The sequence below is a fragment of the Stigmatopora argus genome, chromosome 9, assembly GCF_051989625.1.
Source record: "Stigmatopora argus isolate UIUO_Sarg chromosome 9, RoL_Sarg_1.0, whole genome shotgun sequence".
In the NCBI taxonomy this organism is placed as follows: Eukaryota; Metazoa; Chordata; class Actinopteri; order Syngnathiformes; family Syngnathidae; genus Stigmatopora; species Stigmatopora argus.
The window spans coordinates 18,208,078-18,228,332 of record NC_135395.1 but is presented as its reverse complement, the minus strand read 5'-3'; the positions used below and the strand labels follow the sequence as shown (position 1 = coordinate 18,228,332).

Here is a 20,255-nt window from a genome sequence, read left to right as displayed (position 1 = left end):
CTGTCAGTGTCATCTACAGAAACTTGAATTTAGTGCACGGACTGATTGGGCACCTCGTCCACTTTGGAGAAAATTTGTGGCACATTGTTTTTGTACGGTTTTTTTTAAATCGCTTAAGGAGAATTACAATCATTAATTAGGGAATAAATTGGTCGAGGTTGGCAGCTATAAAATAGCATTGTTTGAATACCTAAAAAAAATTAAATACTTTTTGATAACAAACACATTTTTAGTAAATTGACATTGTTTTTGTACGTTTTTTTTTTTAATCGCTTAAGGAGAATTACAATCATTAATTAGGGAATAAATTGGTCGAAGTTGGCAGCTATGAAATAGCATTGTTTGAATACCTAAAAAAAATTAAGTACTTTTTGATAACAAACAAATTTTTAGTAAGTTTACATTGTTTTTGTATGTTTTTTTTAATCGCTTAAGGAGAATTACAATCATGAATTAGGGAATAAATTGGTCGAGGTTGGCAGCTATGAAATAGCATTGTTTGAATACCTAAAAATTTTTTTTAATACTTTTTAATAACAAACACATTTTTAGTAAGGTGACGTGGTGGAAGAGTGGTTAGCATGTTCGCCTCATCGTTACAAGATAAAGGGTTCCTACCTGTGCCTGTGTGGGTTTTCTCCGGCTGCTTCGGGTTTTCCTCTCAGCACCAGCACCCCCAGCACCCTGGTGAGGATAAGCAGTACGGAAAATGAATGAATGAAATTGTCAACAAAACACACACAAATCATATAAAGTATTTAGTTTGCAATATTCATGTCAGATGAGATACACCTTCATTGTCATTACCTTGAAATGTGCAATTAAATATCATAACCAAACAGTAGTCATTATGGGTCAAAATTTAAATCAATGAACATGCTTTTAAGAGTTTGACATTTGAGAATCTGCCAGAAGAGATTAAAAAAAGAAGATAGTACTTTGATGAGTGAATAAAAGCAGGAAAAACATGCCTTAGCTTTGCCTAGAAGTGAATTCTGCAAATCTCTGCAAAAATCCTCTTAAACACAGATATGCATCTTAATATTTATAAGCTTGGCCTCATTATGCGTCTTATCAAGCACTAACAGCCACTCTACCCTTGGGCATGTATCTTTTTTTATTACACCTCCAAGTACCTATCTGGTCTAGGAAAAGAGTATTTAAAGTTGACCATCTGTTTAAAAAAAAAAAATCAATTAGCCTGAGACAGCAAAAAGCAGTTTGACACTAGCAGACTGTTTATTTATTTATTTTAGTTTTGCTTGCCTGTGTAAATCTCTATTTGGGGGAACAGCGCAAGGTCACGGAAGCGCGCTACGGCGTGATAAATGTTGATTATAAAACCATAATAACCTGCTGCCAGGTGGAAGATGCATTTTTGCTGTTACTTTGATTATGCTTTGTGAAATATACAAGACGTGCAGTACTACAACACACTCGGTGAACGTAATAAAAAAAAACGGGTACTGCTTGTGATAGCATTCACGTCCATTTTGTTCTCTAATGACGGAATTTTGGTGACAAAGGACACGACAACACGACCAGAAATGGATGTGAAGGATAGATCGAGTATGTGGTGTTGTTTTTACACATATTTTTACAATCTGTATTTTTACCACTCGAAAAATATGGGTTTTCAAACGTCAAAATAGCTTTAAAAAATCATTTGAGAAGTGAAAAAAAACATTGGGACATCCTGAGTATTTACCACAAGCTAGCTACATTTTGTATATTTCCTTAGCAGCAAAACACATGATCAGATTTACAAAGTTATGATAAATATAGACAACATAACCTGGGGGAGTTTGCATGTTCTCCCCGGGCTTGCGTGGGTTTTCTCCAGGTACTCCGGTTTCGTCCCACATCCCAAAAACATGCGTGCTAAGCTGGGCTATTTGGTCGAAGACTCAATTGTCCCTAGCTATGACTGTAAGGGTGAATATTTGTCCATCTTTTTGTGCCCTGTGATTGGCTGACCACCCATTCAGGGTGCCCCCCTGACCAAAGTCAGCTGGGACAGGCTCCAGCACCCCTGGCGAAGCGGTACAGAAAGTGAAAAATTCTTTACCATGGTCTAGTGTTAAAGATTCATAGCTTTGAACGAGCCATCCATTTTTTAACTGCACCATCAGGTGCCTTATTTCCATCTCTCTCTTTCTCTAAAAATATATTTCTATATCATATCGACACGGTCACGACGTGATATGATTCGCAGAAGGTGAAGTGCGGAGGATGGGAAGACCAAGAATAACATCAGTCAGATGTGATTCATCCAAACTATGCTACTGTCAACCGGATGTTGCCAAGATGGCAATACATCAAACGACGGGCAGCGCGATGGGTCGCTCATATTGATCGGCCCTCGTCAAAACGTAATGAAGATATAGCGGGCGGATATTATGTTGAAATTTTTGGAATGTCAATACGTTAACAAGAAGTGAGCGGATGAGGCGCACGCAAACTTTGCAGCTTGGCTCGCTGTTTTTCTTCACGATGGCCGTCTCCAGTCCCGCCCACCTTGTTTTTTTTTTTTTTCTGATGACTCGAGCGGCGCTTGGTTTGTTTTGTCAGGTGTGGACCCTTGTTTTGTTTCGGCTTCCTCATCCTCATCCTTTTTTTGAATGCCTTTCATGCACAAATTGGGATTTTCCTCCATCTTTTAATCACATTCTTATTAGGTCAAGGCTATCAGACTTATTTAAGGAAGGAAAAACAACTCGCTTTTACTTTTCATATTTAAAAAAAATCGTTAGCATTGGTTGAATGTCTAAATTTCTATTATGGAATTCTGCTATGCATTTAGAATGTTTTTTCTTGTCATTTGAAAACAATACAGAGTATGAAAGTGACTATGTTGGGGGTGTTGGAGCCTATACCAGCTAGCTACAGGGTGCACCCCTTTTTTTTTTTTTTTTTTTTTGAGTTTCCGCATCAAAATTATGGATCATTTGATCATTTTTCAAAGGTATAATTGCAAGTATATCAAGGACCACAGAACGATGGATGCTAGTTCAATGCAATTGAATACGCTACGAAAACCAAAACCACTTCTGCCAAAAACGTAATCCTTGACAAAACATATTGGCGGAAACAGTCCATTTTAACTGGGAGGGTTATGCTATCCGAATTCACAAGAAATGACAAAAAAACAAAACTGCTAGACCCTAAAAAGGACATCTCCCGACCATGAAGTCAAAATCAAACGTTTCCACGGCGAAAACTCGATGATGATGAGCAGTCTTACTTACAAAATCACTCTTCGCCTCCAACACTAACAAAAAAGCTCAGCCAAACCAAACACGGGTACAAAAGAAGCTCTTAAAAATTATTATTATCATTTATTTAAACCATCCACCACCTTTGTTCTCTGCGCAATCATTATTCATCTTGTCAAGCAACATCAACTTGGTGTCGTTTCCTCACACTTGTTCCCAACTTGTAAAAAAAAGACCCGTCATTATCACCGCCTCGTTTTTTGTTGTCTTTTTTTGCCTCATTGTAATGCAAAACGCGTCTGCGAGAACTCGAGGTCGGCGAGCCAAGCATCTCCTAGGAGACGCTACGACGTTTGACGGAAGAATTTCCGCGTTCTGTCCTCAGCGGGGAGCGCCATGGCATTAGCCGAGGTCAGCGTTTCATAACGAGAGTCCTTTCCGTGATTGCTAGTCCATTTCTGCGCCAGTAAATTACTGTTATGTGCGCGTATTTGTGTGTGTATGTGTGTGCCTGGAACCCGGCATGAGGGTGCAATCAACGTACCCTTGACTTTTGGCCAGGGGACAACTTATAAATCGTTTTGCTGGACTAAAAATAATAATAAATAAAAATACCCTTTGCGCCCCCCCCCTCACGCTATTCATATTCATCTTTAAATAGAGAGTACAGGATGTTTATGCTGTGAACAACACAAACATGACCATATAAAGAGCCTTTCTGTTAACAATTGCTTTACATTTGATAGTTTAATTCTATTGAGTTGCCAATTTTTGTTGATATTGCTTCCTGCAATGTGAAAAAAATCGATCAGAATTCTTGTTGACAGCGTCGTAAAACATGGCCAAGATTTTGAATGCATAAATGGCATTTGTGCAATGTTAAATGGTTTTCATTCTTAATAGTTTCAACCAATCAAACGACACCAACTCGATGCTCAAAATCCTGATTGATCATGATTCGCTGACTAAAAGCACCGCCTTCCAATTTGAAATGCCCCAAATACTAGCAAAATGTGGCCTTATTTCTTCTACGGTGGCACCGATTTGACAGTTAAAGTCGCTATTTGTTAGGAAAAGTGTCAAATGACTCAAGACATACGGAGACCTATCAATGAACTTGATCTCTTGAAGACTACACATGAACAACAACAACAACGTTATGTTGCTCAGTCAGAAGGTCAGCGCGTAAATCTGTCCGTGACCTTTTTCCTAACTTGTCTCTAATTTACGTGACTTTTCGGTGGTTTAATGTCAGGATTCCGTTGTAAATAATCATAAAACATTCACTGTTTCTGGCTTGTTATTTCCGCACAAAAAGGGGCTAACCTCAAAGCACGAATTATGTAACTTTGAGTTAGACAAAAGGAAAACAAACCTACCTACGGGATGTCACATTTGCTCTTTCAGGTGAGCTTCTGTTCCATGGACTTGGCTTCCTCGCCATTGTGTCTGCTTGCACGCGGGATCCGGTTTCCTTCCTTTCCTTTCCATACTGTAAACAGCAAAAAAAAAGAAGGGTTGAAGATGGACCATTCGACGTCCGAGTAAATGTGGAGAGACATAAAAATTCCGGACATTCCGCGAGTAGGTCAGTATGAGGTCAGATTGTGACTGAGTGGAACACCTAACCAAACGTGACAACAGATAAACAAATACTAAAAAAACTAACTATAATAAAAATAATAATAATAAAAAACACACTTTTTAAAAAGCAACATCAGTTTCATGAATGAAATCGAAATAAATGAAATACTAAGGAAAAAAAAATTTCAACTCGTAGCCGTAATCAGTGTGCTATCAAATCAGATCATAGAATCATATCATAATCTTATCATAGGATCACATGATAGTAGAGTATCATATAGAATTGTATTATATCAATGACATCACAGCAATCATATCATAGTTGAAGTAGATGAAGTTCGCTCTACAATGCAGTGATTAAATGAAGCTGGGCACCCCATAATATTTGCTCCACGTCCTCGAAATACTCACTAAGTAAAGAATACAAATATCAATTGCTTTGCTTTTAAGGATTTTCCTGTCAAGTGTCTTTGTTGTTCACAATTCTAAATATTTAGCTGGGGGAAGTGTGTGCTCTTAAACACAAAGACCTTTTCCTCCGGGCACGCCATGTGCTTACATAACAACACTTGAGAATGTTGACGCTGGCATACGTTAAGTGTCCCGATAAACAACGCTAACTAACCTATTTAAGGTTGTTCTATTTGGCACGTGCAGGGGAGCGAGCACCCCTCGACAGTTTGCGAAGGCTGAAAACTGCCGATTTCAGAAAATTCATTGGCAGGGCCCTCATAATTCAAAATGCTTTTTGAAATTTAGCAAGGACTAACAACGCACTGTCTTTAATACGCACGTAGGATCCAACAAAGCACTTGAAAACACGCTGACGTTATTTAAACGAAAATGAGGAGATTTACAAATACAGACCTATTTTACGGACCCTCCGCCCTCACTTATTTGGAAGTTGTTACGCTCCATTTGTGAAAAGTGGCGTGCTGCCGAATATGGAATAAAAATATATGTTACTTAACCAACTTTAGAGAAGAGAGAATAAACATTTGCCTTAGAAATGTAAGTTATAGCAGCGGATTTGCGAACGGCCTGAAATGTGTGAGATTGACAACCTTGCGATACTTACGCAGATGGGAAAGTGAACATTATCTTCAACAAATTAAAATGGACATGTCTGACAAAATGACTTTGGCCTAATGTTTTATCTTGCTAATCTGAAGATAACTTACATTATAATTAGCATTCAGGGACCTCATGCACATTTTTGGGCTGCATGTTTTTTACTCTAAAGCGGATAGTCTGGAAAATATGCTACTTTTCAGTTCCTTAAATGAATAAACCAAGAGAAAAGAGTGGGTCACTCAGCAGCGCAACAAATAGCTAGTCATTCCTGACTAAAGCCGTCAAAAATAGGTTCAATAGTCATCTGATAACATGAAAGTTATTCAGAAAAGTAGACAGTCGTTTGAAAAATAACAACATAAATTAAGTCACACTGTAGTATAGTCGCAGGTTGAGTCAAACTATGAAAAAAGATGGATTTATAGTCCCCCCCCCAAAAAAAATCCCATTTGAGCGTCATGATTTTTGTGTACAGCGTCTTGAAATATTGACTGAATGCATCACAATTTGTTCATGGCCAGAAATGGAGATGCGCAGGCAGTCAGCACTAAAAATAAAGTCAGACTCTGACCCCTCCACTTTCACTTCTTCTTTTGCGTTTGCAGGCGGTTTTATCCGCCATCAGCAGAAAGTCTCTCGATCCTTTGAATTTTCAGACACGTCGGCTTAGGGGCCTTTTTTCACGGCCCAACTTAAAGTTTTATCTCCGCCGTGTTGTGGCAGCGGTTCCAATTTGAGGGCTCAAATTTGGACCTGGACAGGAAATGAAAGTCAACAAGACGTTTCTCCAAGTTGAGCAAAAGTTTGGAGCGGGAACTCATAAAAATAAAACAAGGAACTGTCGTCGGGGAAAGTGGAATATGAAGATCGACTTTTTCTTTTGAATTTGAACTTCCATTGATTGTTACTAGTAGATGCCCAATCCATTTAAACAGGAAGGGTGGCAGCGAATGAACGTTGATGAAAAAAAAAGTGTAATATAGCAGCTCCCAAAAAGATTTGTTTTCTTATCAGGCAGCATTTTTTTGTCTGGCTTGGATTGACCTCAAGTTACTGGGATGCCGTCTTTTTTATTTTTATTTTTTTCAGTCTTGCTCCAAAGGGAAGTCGAAATGTTTATCTAAGTTTTGACAACTCCTTTTAATTTCCTTCCTGATTGTCAAGACAGGGAAGTTGAAAGTGCACCATAAATCATGATATGTTGCGGGTTAAAGGTGGTACATGACCTCATTTCGGCATATTTTGCACAAGAGAGTACTCATATTTTGCAGGCACCATTAATTCCCATCCGTCCTGGTCCTAGGTGAGTCCATATGGGGTTTAAGTTGGGGTGGTGCCGTGAAGGGCTTCTCAAATTAGAACCGTGAGTGACGCAATGTCCTTATCTGTCGTACACTGAGCTCTTCAATGTCTGTGGCCATGTTGGGCCAAGTTGTGGACTCCTACGTCTCGGTCCCGGTCTTCCAACGAGGTGTTGACTGCTAACGGTCTAACGCCGGAGCTCGTTTCTACAACATGTTGTCAAGCTCCAGTCTGTCTATTCATCAAAATTATACTTGCTCCCCTGGACGAGGAACCAAAAGCGCAAAGAAGGAAGCAGTTTTTTTCCACGTCCCACCTTGGCCTACAGAAGGCGCCGTCACGTGACTTGGAAACTTGTCTAAGCCACGACCTCTCCGCGGTCCAGTCGGATGTCCAGCGCCGGGCGAAGGAAGTTCCTCGCTGAGCTCATGTTACCATGATTTATTTGATTTACTACTTCAGTTGGTATGGCCTTCTTCTAGGTAAGCATTTCTGGGAGTTTCTTCAGTCCGGGAGAGTTTTGCAGACGTTTATTTACTTTTGCAGGTTTTAACTTGGCCGTGAGCCTTGAAGTCAAAGTCGGGGCGGATGTTACTTTGTCTTGCAAGTATGACGCCGGATATTACGGCAAGCTGTCGGCGTGCTGGGGTCGAGGGCCCATCCCCAACCGGGGTTGCGCCGAGGAAGTCATCAGCACGGACGGCGCCTCGGTTAGCGGCAGGCTATCGGAGCGCTACTTGCTGGCGGGCGACATCGAGTCGGGCGACGTGTCGCTCACCATCAGACAGGTGGCGGAGAGCGATTCGGGTTTGTACGGCTGCCGCGTGCAAGTGCCGGGCTGGTTCAACGATCGCAAACATCAGATAACCCTCAACGTGGTCCCAGGTGAGAGAGAAAATCCCCGGCGTCGCTCGCGTTTATTCGAGCGGCCGTGACTATCTCGTTAGGGCGACCGGACGCCGTGAAGGTGGAGGCGCAGGAGGTGAGGGACAGAATCGTCACCGTTCGCTGGTCTCATCCGTTTGATGGTGGGCGACCCATCGAGTCGTACAGGATCGACCTCAAGAGCAAAGATGGTCCGTGAGAAGCCCAAATTCCTTCCAGAAGGATCGTGAGAAGAGCGGTAGGCTTTATCCTCTTGTCGTTTTTGTCCCACGTAGCCGCGTGGGGTGCCGCAGGGACCACTCTCATATCCAATCCGAACCTCAACCAAGTCACTTTGGTGGACCTGCGCCCAGCAAAGTATTACGAGCTGCGCATGTTTGCGATCAATAGCCAGGGAACCAGTAATGCCAGTAATGTTCTGACGGTGGCGACAGAAGAAGCAGGTAAAGAAGAAAAGGACGATGTCATGACGATTTCTGTTCCAGTTGAGATGGACTTGCGTTTTGTAAGGTTGACATTTTCATTTGTTTGTTCCTCAGCGCCAGATGGTCCACCACTGGATATGCGTCTACAAACATTCTCCTCCACAAGCATTAGAGTTTCATGGAAGGTAAAATTGTTCGTCAAAGAGCATCAAACACAACAAAAAGCTCATTTAAAAAAAGGCCTGTATCTGCTTTTAGAGTTAACACAAAGATCAGCAAATGAATGTTGATATTATCCATCTGTACGGTAATCCCTTGAATATTGCGGATGTTGTAATTAGATTAGAACTTTATTTAATCCCGTATTTGGGAAATTTCCTTGGTTGCAGTAGCAAGACAGACACAGAAGACATTGTAAACCTAGATAAAAAAAATAATAAATAGACTTTTTGATAATTGTACTTTTGTACTTGTATTTCTGTATGGACGCGAAAAAATAGTAGTAATAATATGGATGATCCTACTTGGCTGTTTTTCGAATATTGCGGCCATGTCTAATCCACATTATCCACAAAGTTCGAGGGATTACTGTATTATTTTATTGTATCACATGGCAGTTTAAGCAGTAGTACGGTGTCACAGACATGTGTCACGTAAATGTCTTTTAGGCTCATTAAACGCGGAGACGTAACCATAATGTTCCGTTTTCTAGCCGCCTAGGACGGACTTGAGAAACGGCGTTCTCCAAAGTTACAGCGTCAACTACAGAGAATACGATCCCGTCGGCAGACACTTTCAACGCTGGCAGCGGCGCATTGTTCCTGCCACGGGGGCACAAGAGAGCCTGATCTTGACCGGATTGAAGCCTTCCACCCAGTATGGCGTGCTGGTCCAGGCCAAGACCCAGGCGGGAATAGGACCCGCCGCCACGGCACCTCTCTGCTCCACTTTGGCGCAGATTTCCCAGGTAGACTCCGGGCGCAAAATAAGCCAGGAGCACCTCTGGAAGCAAGTGATTTTATTCTTATCATCTCCTAGCGCTTCCCCAAAAACGTACTATTGAGCAGCGATCTACGATTTTAGACAAATTGACCCTCTTTGTAATGCTATTAATTAATGCCATTGAATTTCAACCTAGGAAACAATGAGTACGCTCTCCACCGTTACGTGGCCGACGCCAGACACCACCAGGTTCTTAACAGGTACTAAAAGTGAATGAATAAATAATAGCAAAACCCAGATGCAGCTAAAAAAAAAGGCAATAATGAAAAAGTAGTCCTACTATTTGATCCATTTCGATAATAACTGCAATGACAACAACCTTGCATTGGTTGGTAAACTGTCCTTGTATTTCCAAACATTAAAAAGTCCTTATTGAATTCAATTTTCAACTTTTTTGTGTCTTTGCAGATCCTTCAACTCAAACTGCCTGGGAAAAAAGAGCAACAGGTACCGCGCATTATGTCTCTTGGTTTTTATGGCTAGAAATTCCAACGACATAATTTGATTTCCAAGCTGAAAATACATTATTATTATTTTTTTATCTAGTACCCCCGGATCCCCCCGTCGTTGAGTTGAAGGAGGTCAAGGACAACACGGTTTGCCTCTCGTGGACTCCCGGCTTTGAAGGAGACGCCCCCATTTCTGGATTTTTTCTCGAGTATAAACAAATCAATGGTAAGATGCAACGAGTCGGTCAGTGGCGGAACAAATTGGAGACGGGCCAGGGGCGATGAATATGCCCGGGCACCCCAACCCTAAAGATGCACACCCCCTTAATAAATGCTATCTTCATAAATGAACTGATCAGCAATTGCAAATAGATGGATTGACACTGACTTTTGGCCATTTACTCAACGACTACAGGCACTTGGGATTTGAAGAAGACTGTGGTTGACTTCAGCCCCAACGTGACAGAAGCCACCATCGTGGAGATGAATCCCTCCACGTACAACATCCGCATGTTTGCCAAGAGCAGTGCGGGTTCCAGTCAAGCCAGCAATGTCCTCACCTTCACAACAGGGGTCACGGGTAACAATGCAACTTTTCCACCGCCAATCTCTGTATATTCTGGACTATAAGTCGCACTTTTTCATACTTTGGCTGGGCCTGCGACTAAAACTCAAGTGTAACTTGTGATTTTTTCCTCTGACTGACCACTGACAGCTTGTTTTATTGTTTTTTAAGGCTATAGTTAACAGATACCTCTTTTTATGACTCATTTTTGTGTGTGTACTTCATGGTGATACGTTAAATCTCATGACATTCAATTGAATTCAATTCAAACTCAGATTTTGCTGATCATTTCTTTTTGGCTTGCACAGGTTATCTGCAGGATGTTTTCTCTCCAGCAACGGCCATTAATACTCATGCCGCAGTAAGTATGAATTGACGAATACGAAGCGAAAAGAAATAGCTGAATTACAGGATTGACCCTATTCTGCTCTCTAGTGGACAAAATGAGCGAATTCCCTCAAATAAACACAAGGTGTATTTTTTTTTTTTTAGACGAGCGCTGAGGAGGGCGGAAGTGGTCACCTGGCTGCCATCGTTGTTCCACTCGTGCTGGTGTTGTTGTTGATTGTTGCCATGGCAACCGCATGGTACCTGAGACGTGAGTATTAAAGCGTCACCTCAATCGAACTTGTTTTTTTTTAAACTAATGTGCCCCACTTTTTGCCTTGACAGGAATGAATGGTAAAAAAGGCAACCTTAGCTTGTAAGTCATTCTATCCCTGTTCTTTTTTTACATTAATATTGCCATTTTGGATTGGATCAAAATATGTTTTTCGCCCCCACAGATGGCTGAGCCGTGGAGCGATACTTTACAGAGGTTCCGAGTCCATGCAGGAGCTGTGAGATAAGCTTTTTATTTTTTTTATTGCTATTAGGCATCAAAAATGTGCTATAAAATAGAACTAAATAAAAAAATGAGCATAAACTCCTCATCAAGAACAATTGGTTCGACCACCTGATCTCAGAATTGTGAAGCGGACATGCTAACCACTGAAACACCATGCTGCCCTTTTTTTTAATTATCTATTACTGATTGATAGCCAACTGAAGTTTTTTTTCAAAAATATTGAAGCCCATATACCTCCCAATTCTGGAATGATTCATATATCATCGCACCAAGATTTTAACCAACATCTACTGCACATTTAACATTTGTCATCCTAAAAGCTCAATGATTTTAAACCCCTTAATGCCATTTGTCACACACACACACGTTCCCATTCACATTCCATTTAATATAGCACCCGCTTTTATTTTTAAACGCATTTCTTTTATTTGAATATACTTCTTTGCATTTTATTTAAACGTAGTATTTTCTTTTACATATATACTGTCGTTCCCCAATGCCTGTTAATGCATATTTGTAGTAGTAAATAGTTTATAGTGAATACAGTCTTACCTCTACTTACAAAAGCCTTTGTGTGAAATTTTCAGGTTATGAAATCCCTCTGAATTGAAATGCATTTCCTATATCTGCTATTTTATTTTGAAATTGTCCTGGTAACATTATTGCGGCCTTATTGACTTCCGGTTGGAGCCTCTCAGAACATAACTCTTTTGACCCAAGTTTGTCGTCACGGTGTTCTTTATTTAAAATTATTGGAGCGAATTAAATGATTGATTTGAAGTTGTTTAGATGTGTTTTTATGTTCTAACGATAGCGTCTTCCTTATTGTACTGTACTACTGCACAAATAGAGTTTTTGCATGCCTGTTATTCATTTAATGACATGAATAAATCATTTTCTTATAATTTTCTTTCATTTTTTTGTCCGTTTCTCGCATCTTTCATACAAAATTGGGACACGGATCCTTTTTAAAGGGTTGAATTGGTCGTTTTTTGAGCACCGTGGAATGAATGACAGCATTTACATATAAAGTACTGTTCTACTTACAAAATATTCAAGTTACGAAAAAAGTTCTGGAACCGATTAATTTGGGAAGTGCAGGTACGAGTCTAGTTGGTCTCTTAATGTCACTGACACATTCTGCCTTTTTTTAGCCAACAGGGGGAGTTAGGGCTCCACCATTGAATGGGCCGTATGTGAGCCAATGACAGTGACGCAAGCTCATGATGGGAAGGCACTCTGGCCAAACTCCATCTCCATCCATCTGTCTATTAAATCTCCTAATTGGTGGAAAGGAATATGATACGTGGCACAATTGCTATTGCTGTCGTCCAGATTTTCACACGTCAACGAGAAGGATGGGAGTGATGAGGACTGCTTTTCAGCTCCAAAAAACATGGACAAATCTTTCAATTTGGCTATACATGGAACAAAGAATGCATGGGCAAATGCTTTAAATAATAATGATAATAATAATAAGAAGAAGCCTCTTGTCTCAATCTTAATCCAAAGAGAGACAATATAATGGTTTAAATCTTACACAAATAAAGCCAATCACAAAAAAAGCGCAAATGCAGCATGTTTTTTTTGCCTTGCTTTTGGAACAAAATCAATATTAATATTATTGTTTGCACGGAATGGTGGCTCGCGACTTAAAATTAATCTAGTCTAATAATACATTTAAAAATACTGAATTTAGTTTGTCTGTTGAATCATAGTGCACAAAAAATATAAAATTAAATATAAACCTGTGATTTGAGGAGGCATTTTATGAAGGCTGGTACTATTTTAACAAATTAATCATGAGGTTTTTTTTAAACAATCGCCCTAGTGAGTAAAAAAAACCTGAGTTGACAGATAATTTTTCAGCATTATGAAAGGTCTAAGAATTATATTATTTGCATATATAAACACCTTCTTTTAGGTGTCATCTATTCTGAGGAGCTTATCATGTGGTTGGACACTTGACCTTTTCTAAAGTTACACAGTGACGTCCGCCATGTTGCCCGAGAGTAACGCCACGGGTGGGGGAACCTACGTCAAACAATGGCGGCCGGCGCGAGCGAGCGGGATAAACTAAGGACAAAGTTGTTAAAAAAAAGAAATAAATCACGCACCGGCTGGCGGCCACATCAAGGCCCTCAGGAAGCGGAGACGGAACCGTACCACCAGGCACGCCAAAGGCTGAGCTGGGCAGGAGGGGCGGCGGCGGGCGACAGCGGCGGTCTGCCGGCCAGGTTGCCAGGACCGAGGCGAGGGGCTGCCAGATGTTGGCGTCGCAGCTGAAAAGAAATAAAGGAGTTGAAAAAAAAGAGCAGGCGCGGATGTAGTTTGTCAAAGTTAAAGCAGCCGTTGGCTCATTTGTCGATGAAAGAAGCACTAATTGATTCAAGTCTTGCCAAGTGAGCCCTCCGCTGACTGAAAAAAGCTCAAAGGGAACATTTCATCCGATTAGAGACATGGCTTGTCAACACGCAAGTGCAAAGGAAAGCGTTAGTGTGCACGCGCTGGAAAAAGAAAGCAAAAAAAAATGGCCATTTTTTTTCCACAAGGGACGATAATCGCGTTCTCGCGATCCGATCACCCGACGAGCCAGGTGAAAGGCAGCAAGCGTTACCATGGAGACAGCAAACCAACCAAGTTGGTGTCACGAAAATACAGCGGGCTGAAAAGTGCTCGGCTTGGCCGCTTGGTTTCAACAAACCGACGAATGCAAAATCGACTTATCGGACTCTTCGCCAGGCGCAAAACTCGATGAAAGCCGGCAAAAATCGCACGGTTGCAAATTTCCCGAAGCCGAATACGCGGACGGACGACTTTAACCCGATTTGTGGCGCGTTATTGTCAAACGTATCTCAGGCGGAGTGGCATATTTGAACCCTCCTAGACAAGTTTCCATAGAAACCTGGCGTGGCGAGTTGATCAAATAGCGGAAAAAAATCATTTGGCAAGCTGTCATCGGGGACGGAAATAACTAGAATGGCGAGCTTGTTGCATTTCTTTGCACGCTGGTAATCCTCCGCGCTGGCGGATATTTTCATAAACGTTTGAACCTCCCGAACGACGGCGGCGGCGGCTACGATCGGTATCATCGCGCGTCACCTCTCATTCAGAGAGCATTAAGTGTCAGCGCTTTGAACGCCGGCACGGCTCCTAATCTCTTTAAAACGCGTTCGCCTGCTTCGGCGCTAACGCCGTCGGTTGCTTTTTCGACACCTGCCCAGAGGCGGCTACGGCTAACGAAAAAAATACAAATAAAAATAGTCAAACTGGAAGATCTCCACGAGCTTGGCAGAAGAACACAGTGGAAGTCTTGACTGCCACTTTTTTTTTTCCACCAGGGGGGCGTATCGTTAAGGATGGAGCGAGCACGAGGATCAAGAACGGGAGAGGGATAATCACATCAAGAGATTAGCGGCTGCTTATTAATGGAGGATAGGGAATCGGATTGCTGTCATTCTCTCTCTCTCTCTCTCTTTTTTTATCGATTCTTCTAGCCATCCATCTTTGAGGGTGATTCACTTACGTCTCGCCCCTCCCTGGGAAAAAAAGCTCTGAGCGACAGTTGTGATTTTGCGCCGTAATATTCTCGCCACCTAGAAATAATATTCTTCTCCCCTGAGCATTTGGGTAGAAGTGTTTGTGTTGGCATGCACCCCCTCCGACACCCCCTTTGAATGATGGCCGTTCAGTGGTGAACAAACAAGACATTTGTCTGCATCACCTAAGGGAAGACTGCGATTGCAGCTTTGCTTCGTCCAAAGTGACTCACGGTAGCCAAACTTTATGGGAAGGATTGAGGAATTGCCAGAAATATGAGGACACCCGCCAGGAATACAATTTAATGGCGACGTACGAGGTGTGTCAATGCGGTCGCATTTCTATTTGAAACAAAGAGCGACAAATTAGCTTTTCATGGTGAGGCTGACGATCCACCGGCAGTTCTACAAAGACATCCTGCGGAGTTTTCTCAAATTAGTGCATGAAAAAAGGCGAAATATGCGGCCACTTGTCACCAGAAATGGGCAGAAGATCTCAGAAAAAAATGTTTTCAGTATTCGACAATCCAAGAGTGGATTTGGAAGGGTTTGGAAAGGTTTGGAAAAGTTGGAAGATTCAAGTCCAGAAGACGTCAATTAAGACAAAGTCCATCTTTGACTCATTGACAGCCATTAACAGCGATAGATGTTGTAAAAAATTGGAGGTTTACCAATTGCAAAGTGATCTCAATTCACTGCAGACTTCATTGGACATCATTGTCAATCTTTACGGGTGCGTTTTTGCTGAAAATAAATAAAACATGAATGTGTGTACTCTCTATTAAAACCATGAATATGGAGGTGAAAATTGTGAATCAGGGGTTGGCTGCTACGAGAGAAATTGTAAAATTCTGAATCAGGGGGCGGCTTATACGAGAGAAATTGCAAAGTTGTGAATCAGGGGGCGGCTTGTACGAGAGAAATTGTAAAGTTGTGAATCAGAGGGCGGCTTATACGAGAGAAATTGTAAAATTGTGAATCAGGGGTCGGCTTATACGAGAGAAATTGTAAAATTGTGAATCAGGGGGCGGCTTATACGAGAGAAATCGTGAATATATATGTGCAAAAATGCGGTATTTCAAAACTGGACTTGCCATTGACACAAGAGTAATTAACTTTATAAGATTTAAAAATGAAACAAAATGTCATTCTATTGTTTAAGATACATTGCGTAGTCCAGAATTATACACACATTCACACATACAGTGACTCTATAGGCCTATGTACTGTTGTGTACGTATAAACACAAGTGTGTGCTCGCACACCCACACACACATACACACACCACGACAGGGTGTCAACTGTGTGATCATAATGACATCCTATCCCCTCAGTGTTCTCTGGCATCACTGTTGAGGGAAAAAAAAAAAAAAAGAAAAGAGCGATCCCTCCAAACGCTCTCTAAGATTAAGGCTTTTGTGTTTTACACGCGTTATCGCGGCTTCCCTTCGTTATCCCCCTCACTTTTGTCTCAGCCTCCCCCCTCTAATTAGGATCGTGTCCCTTTCATTCCTTCGTCTGCGGCGCCTTTTTTCTTCTTCCTTTCTTCCCCCCCCCCCACCTGTGCGAGCGATAAGAAGAGGAGCACAGAGAGGGAAGAAGTGGGAGAGGAAAAAGAAGTAACGGGTGGAAGGAAAGATGAAAAGCACACCAGACCCAAAGTCTGCTGGGGAATGCGCTGCGCTACATTGCGCCGTCTGAGGAGAGGATGAAGGCAGGCGCTTGTCACATTGCATCTCTCTCTCTCACACACACACACACACACATACACACACATATATGCACACACTCGCACTCAAACACACACACACAACCTGTGGTGCGGCAGAGCCACCGCTGAGCCAAACTTTGAAAGGAAGAAAAGCACAAAGGGAATGAAAAAGAAGAAAGAAGAACAAGCAAGAAGAAGCTACCGGTATTGTCGGATGCTTGCTTTTGACCCATATTTGTTCCGACGCATTCATCAAACAGTTGCCGTACGGCCCGGCCCGCCCGCCGAATCTGTTTTGACACGAGTTGGAGAGAAAATAGCCCCGCCGATAACCCGCGTTGGCTTGCGACAATCGCTTTCGTTCAGAATAGTGTGTTAGTCTTCCAAAAGACGACTCAATATTCAGACTTGCATTGTTTTTTCTGAAGGGCTTATCGTGTCACGAGGGTTGTGAGGGGTGCTGGAGCCTATCCCAGTTGACTACGGTCATCCTGAATCGGTGGACAGCCAATCGTAAAGCATGAGGAGAAAAAGGGAAGGCAATCATAGCTAGAGTTTAGAGCAAGGGTGTCAAACTCGGGTTGGTTCACGGGCCGCTTTAACGTCAACTTGATTTCAAGTGGGCCGGACCATTTAGATATAATGTTAAGGTTTTTTATTATTATAAACGGATTAAAAGCACTGAATATTCAGTTTTTTATAGATCTAAAACAATGTTTATTTTAGCTTTTTATATATTTTTAGATTTTACAAAATGATTTTTAAACTAAAAACACGGAAAAATAGATTAAAAAATGACAATTATTGATTTAAAAGGGGGAAAATCAGGAAATTTAATATACATCTATACTCTTCATTTTAACTTGATCCTAAAACAGAAAGTCGGCACTCATCATTTACTTTCTCGGGCCGCACAAAATGATGCCTTTACCCGCCCTTTCGTGCAAGAATAAAAACACTTTAAAAAAAGTGAAAACTCAAAAATTTCCCAGAATTCCGTCAGCCAAAAGGCAAAATTCTACTGGAATGGCCACTTAAAACTGTACTTTTTATATCCATTTAGGGAGCGCGTTCTTCATAATCTCACTGTTGTGACATATATTTTTTTCAACGTGATGGTAGCTGTCTATCATTTCAAAATGATTATCACCTCCTCAATGTTTCTTAGGAAAAAAAACTAAATACCCCAATGTGTGAATTATCTCTATCACAAGCCTTATTACAGTTTGTCACAAGTAAGGGTTTTTAATAGATTATCCACCATTCTGACTGCCGTTGAATTGGCGACCAATCGAGTGTGCACTCTGACTCTTACTCAAAGTCACTCGGGTGAGACTCCGGCTCCCCCACAAGCCTAATGAGGATAAGCAGCCTAGAAAAGAAAAAAAAATCAATAATTTTTTTATCCCAATTTCCTCTCCTACGGTTGTCAGTTGATGACCTCGTCATTTTCTTCAGCAGCCTCGCGTACCAATTTGCCAGCCCCCGGATCTTGTTTTTCTTTTTTTTAATACTCGCCCAAATTTCCCAGGCTTGACGGCGTGAAACAAAAAGCCGATTTTCCCGCGTTAGCAAAACGTCACTTTTTAGCCCCCCCCTTCCCCCGACTGAATGCCTACAGTTGGGATTTGTTTGTCTGAGATATGTTTAACACGCGCTAATCCGGCGGAAGCAGGAAAGAAGAGAGAGAATTGAATAGCGACGCTTGCCGTTACACGGCAAACGCCGTGATCTGTCTTTTGTTTTTTGGGGGGCTCTATGAATATTCATGCGGTCCCACCAGCGACAGACTTCGGGATCGGAGGAGCGTGTTCGACAATGGATTTAAATCTCTGACACGCATCCACCGCCAGGCTGGGATTAAAGTCAACGCGGCGAGGAGGGCGGGAGGAAATGGATGGAGATGATGGAGAACGCGGCGATAAAGAATGTATTGGCTGCTTATCTATTGAAGAAGCTCGGCCTCGGGGAGCGCGGGGGTGTCGGGGGAGGCGTAAAGATGGGGTGGAGGGGGAAATGCCTCAATCTGATGTATTTAATTTCTTTTGCCGTCAAGGGGGTGATCTGAGAGCGGATCAAAACATGCAGTTGGGGACGGGAAGAAAAGCAGATTAATGCTTCAGAACAAAAGGAAAGATGATCGGGAGGCCTTTTTTTTCCCCACTTCTTTGCCTGTTGAATTGTTTCTCGCTGACAACTCTGTTTATATTCAGTGGTACCTCTACTTACGAAACATTCCGCTTAGAAAAGGGACTTTTTTGCCTCAAGATACAAATGAAATTCAAGTTGCGAAATAAAATATCTCCAAAAAAGAAAACATCCGGGACGTAAACACACTGCATTTTCTTTTGAAATTGCCATGCTAGACTAGCTGACGTAAATATACTTTTTGCGTGCTGTATTTTCCCTGGCCTCTCATTGGATGTCACCCAGAGCTCCCATTGCCGGTGCTCGGACAATTCGCCGAAAGACGTTTCGCCGACGGACAGTTCGCGGAACGGACGTTTCGCCGAAGCGCTCGCCCCGCCCCCGGATCGTGTGTGAACATGTTTTTCAACCTCGGCCCGCGGGCCATATACGGCATATACATTAATCTCAATGTTTTCTATGCTGGTGTAAGTTTTCTGGAGTAGGATTCCTGGATTTACAATTTCATTACAGTACTTACTGTTATAACTACTTTTTTCTTCTGTCACGTACTGTTCTGCGTGTGTTTGGCCGTGAATAAATACCCTTGTTATTCGTAAATGAATGTTGTTATCTGTAATGGGGACAAGTTTGAGGGTGGCATTGATAATCTTGAAATGAATTATAGCAGTAATGCAAAACGCGACTCAACTTGGGAAAAATTCAGGTTACGAAACCGCCTCTGAAAGATATTAATTTCGTAAGTAGAGGTGCCATTGTATATAAAAAATGAACAGGAAGGCATAAACGTTGTAAACAACTGCAGAAGGTGCAGGGGTTTATTGGATGGAAATCATGGTCCTCACCCAAAATGTCGCCGCACGATTCCATGCTTCCTCCCCTTTCCGTCACGCAACTTTCCGCAGACCTCATGTTTAGTCTGAACACGCCTTGTTCGTTGAATCCTGGTGAACTTTATGAAAAGATCCCACAGATCGTGCAATGAAAAGTTTAAGTTTGGAGACGAGCAGACATGTGGAACCCAACTCTGGGCCGTTTAGCGTATAGCCATAGCATGGTTCAGCTCGACTGGCCTCGAAACGTTGGGGCGTCTTCCAAGTCCTGTTCCTCCCGTCCGTTTCGCAGAATTTCAGCCACTCCGAGGTGACCCCGGGTTCACCGCCTCTTCCCGTCGGATGGAATTTGCTACACATGTACTTGACATGTGCGTGCATGGCCAAATGTGCGATGACGGCAGGATTTTAATTTGCCCGCAACCAACCAAGTCTGAAAATGTCGTCCAAACTCACGAGTGGTTGACGGTCAATATTGACATTGGTCTGCGTGTCTTCGTAGAAGTGGGCAATAAAGCCGCAACCCCCCGTACATGTCACCCCCGCTAGCCTTTTTCTGTCTCATACACACACGCACACACGCATACAACGAGTCTTGACCGAGGCGTTGACCTTTCTGGGGTATTTTCTCATCCTCCTGCCGATTAAGGAATTTCGATGGCACTCCAGTGAGTCT

At 42.1% G+C, this 20,255-nt stretch overlaps 2 protein-coding genes and 1 long non-coding RNA gene across 8 annotated transcripts in view; 2 read left to right on the top strand and 1 right to left on the bottom strand.

The window, feature by feature from the left end:
- LOC144082532 (alpha-1A adrenergic receptor-like) overlaps positions 1-20,255 on the bottom strand; it is a 121,507-nt gene that overhangs the window by 9,282 nt on the left and 91,970 nt on the right. For 5 of the 6 annotated variants that reach the window (XM_077609758.1, XM_077609759.1, XM_077609757.1 and 2 more), the window contains 3 exons: positions 13,466-13,630; positions 4,595-4,707; positions 619-684 (listed from right to left, as the gene is read on the bottom strand). The gene's annotated coding sequence lies outside the window, so the exon portion shown is untranslated. Of the gene's footprint in view, positions 1-618; positions 685-4,594; positions 4,708-13,465; positions 14,639-20,255 lie in introns of those variants that run through there. The other variant, XM_077609761.1, reaches the window with a different exon arrangement.
- On the top strand, positions 7,338-8,265 carry LOC144082750 (hepatitis A virus cellular receptor 1 homolog). Its single transcript, XM_077610146.1, has 3 exons — positions 7,338-7,657; positions 7,722-8,060; positions 8,123-8,265. Exons 1-3 carry the CDS (start codon positions 7,612-7,614, stop codon positions 8,257-8,259), a joined length of 522 nt encoding a protein of 173 aa, XP_077466272.1. The 5' UTR covers positions 7,338-7,611; the 3' UTR covers positions 8,260-8,265.
- Positions 9,202-12,201, top strand: LOC144082560 (uncharacterized). Its single transcript, XR_013303278.1, has 7 exons — positions 9,202-9,452; positions 9,624-9,934; positions 10,034-10,162; positions 10,352-10,862; positions 10,994-11,099; positions 11,174-11,204; positions 11,287-12,201. It is a non-coding gene; the product is annotated as an uncharacterized LOC144082560 (long non-coding RNA).

What these genes read in the sequence shown, in the direction of transcription:
- LOC144082750 (XM_077610146.1), top strand. Translation starts at nt 7,612, where the DNA reads ATGATTTATTTGATTTACTACTTCAGTTGGTATGGCCTTCTTCTAG. An exon ending in TTGGTATGGCCTTCTTCTAG is followed by an intron (nt 7,658 to 7,721) that starts GTAAGCATTTCT and finishes TTACTTTTGCAG; the next exon opens with GTTTTAACTTGGCCGTGAGC. An exon ending in AACCCTCAACGTGGTCCCAG is followed by an intron (nt 8,061 to 8,122) that starts GTGAGAGAGAAA and finishes CTATCTCGTTAG; the next exon opens with GGCGACCGGACGCCGTGAAG.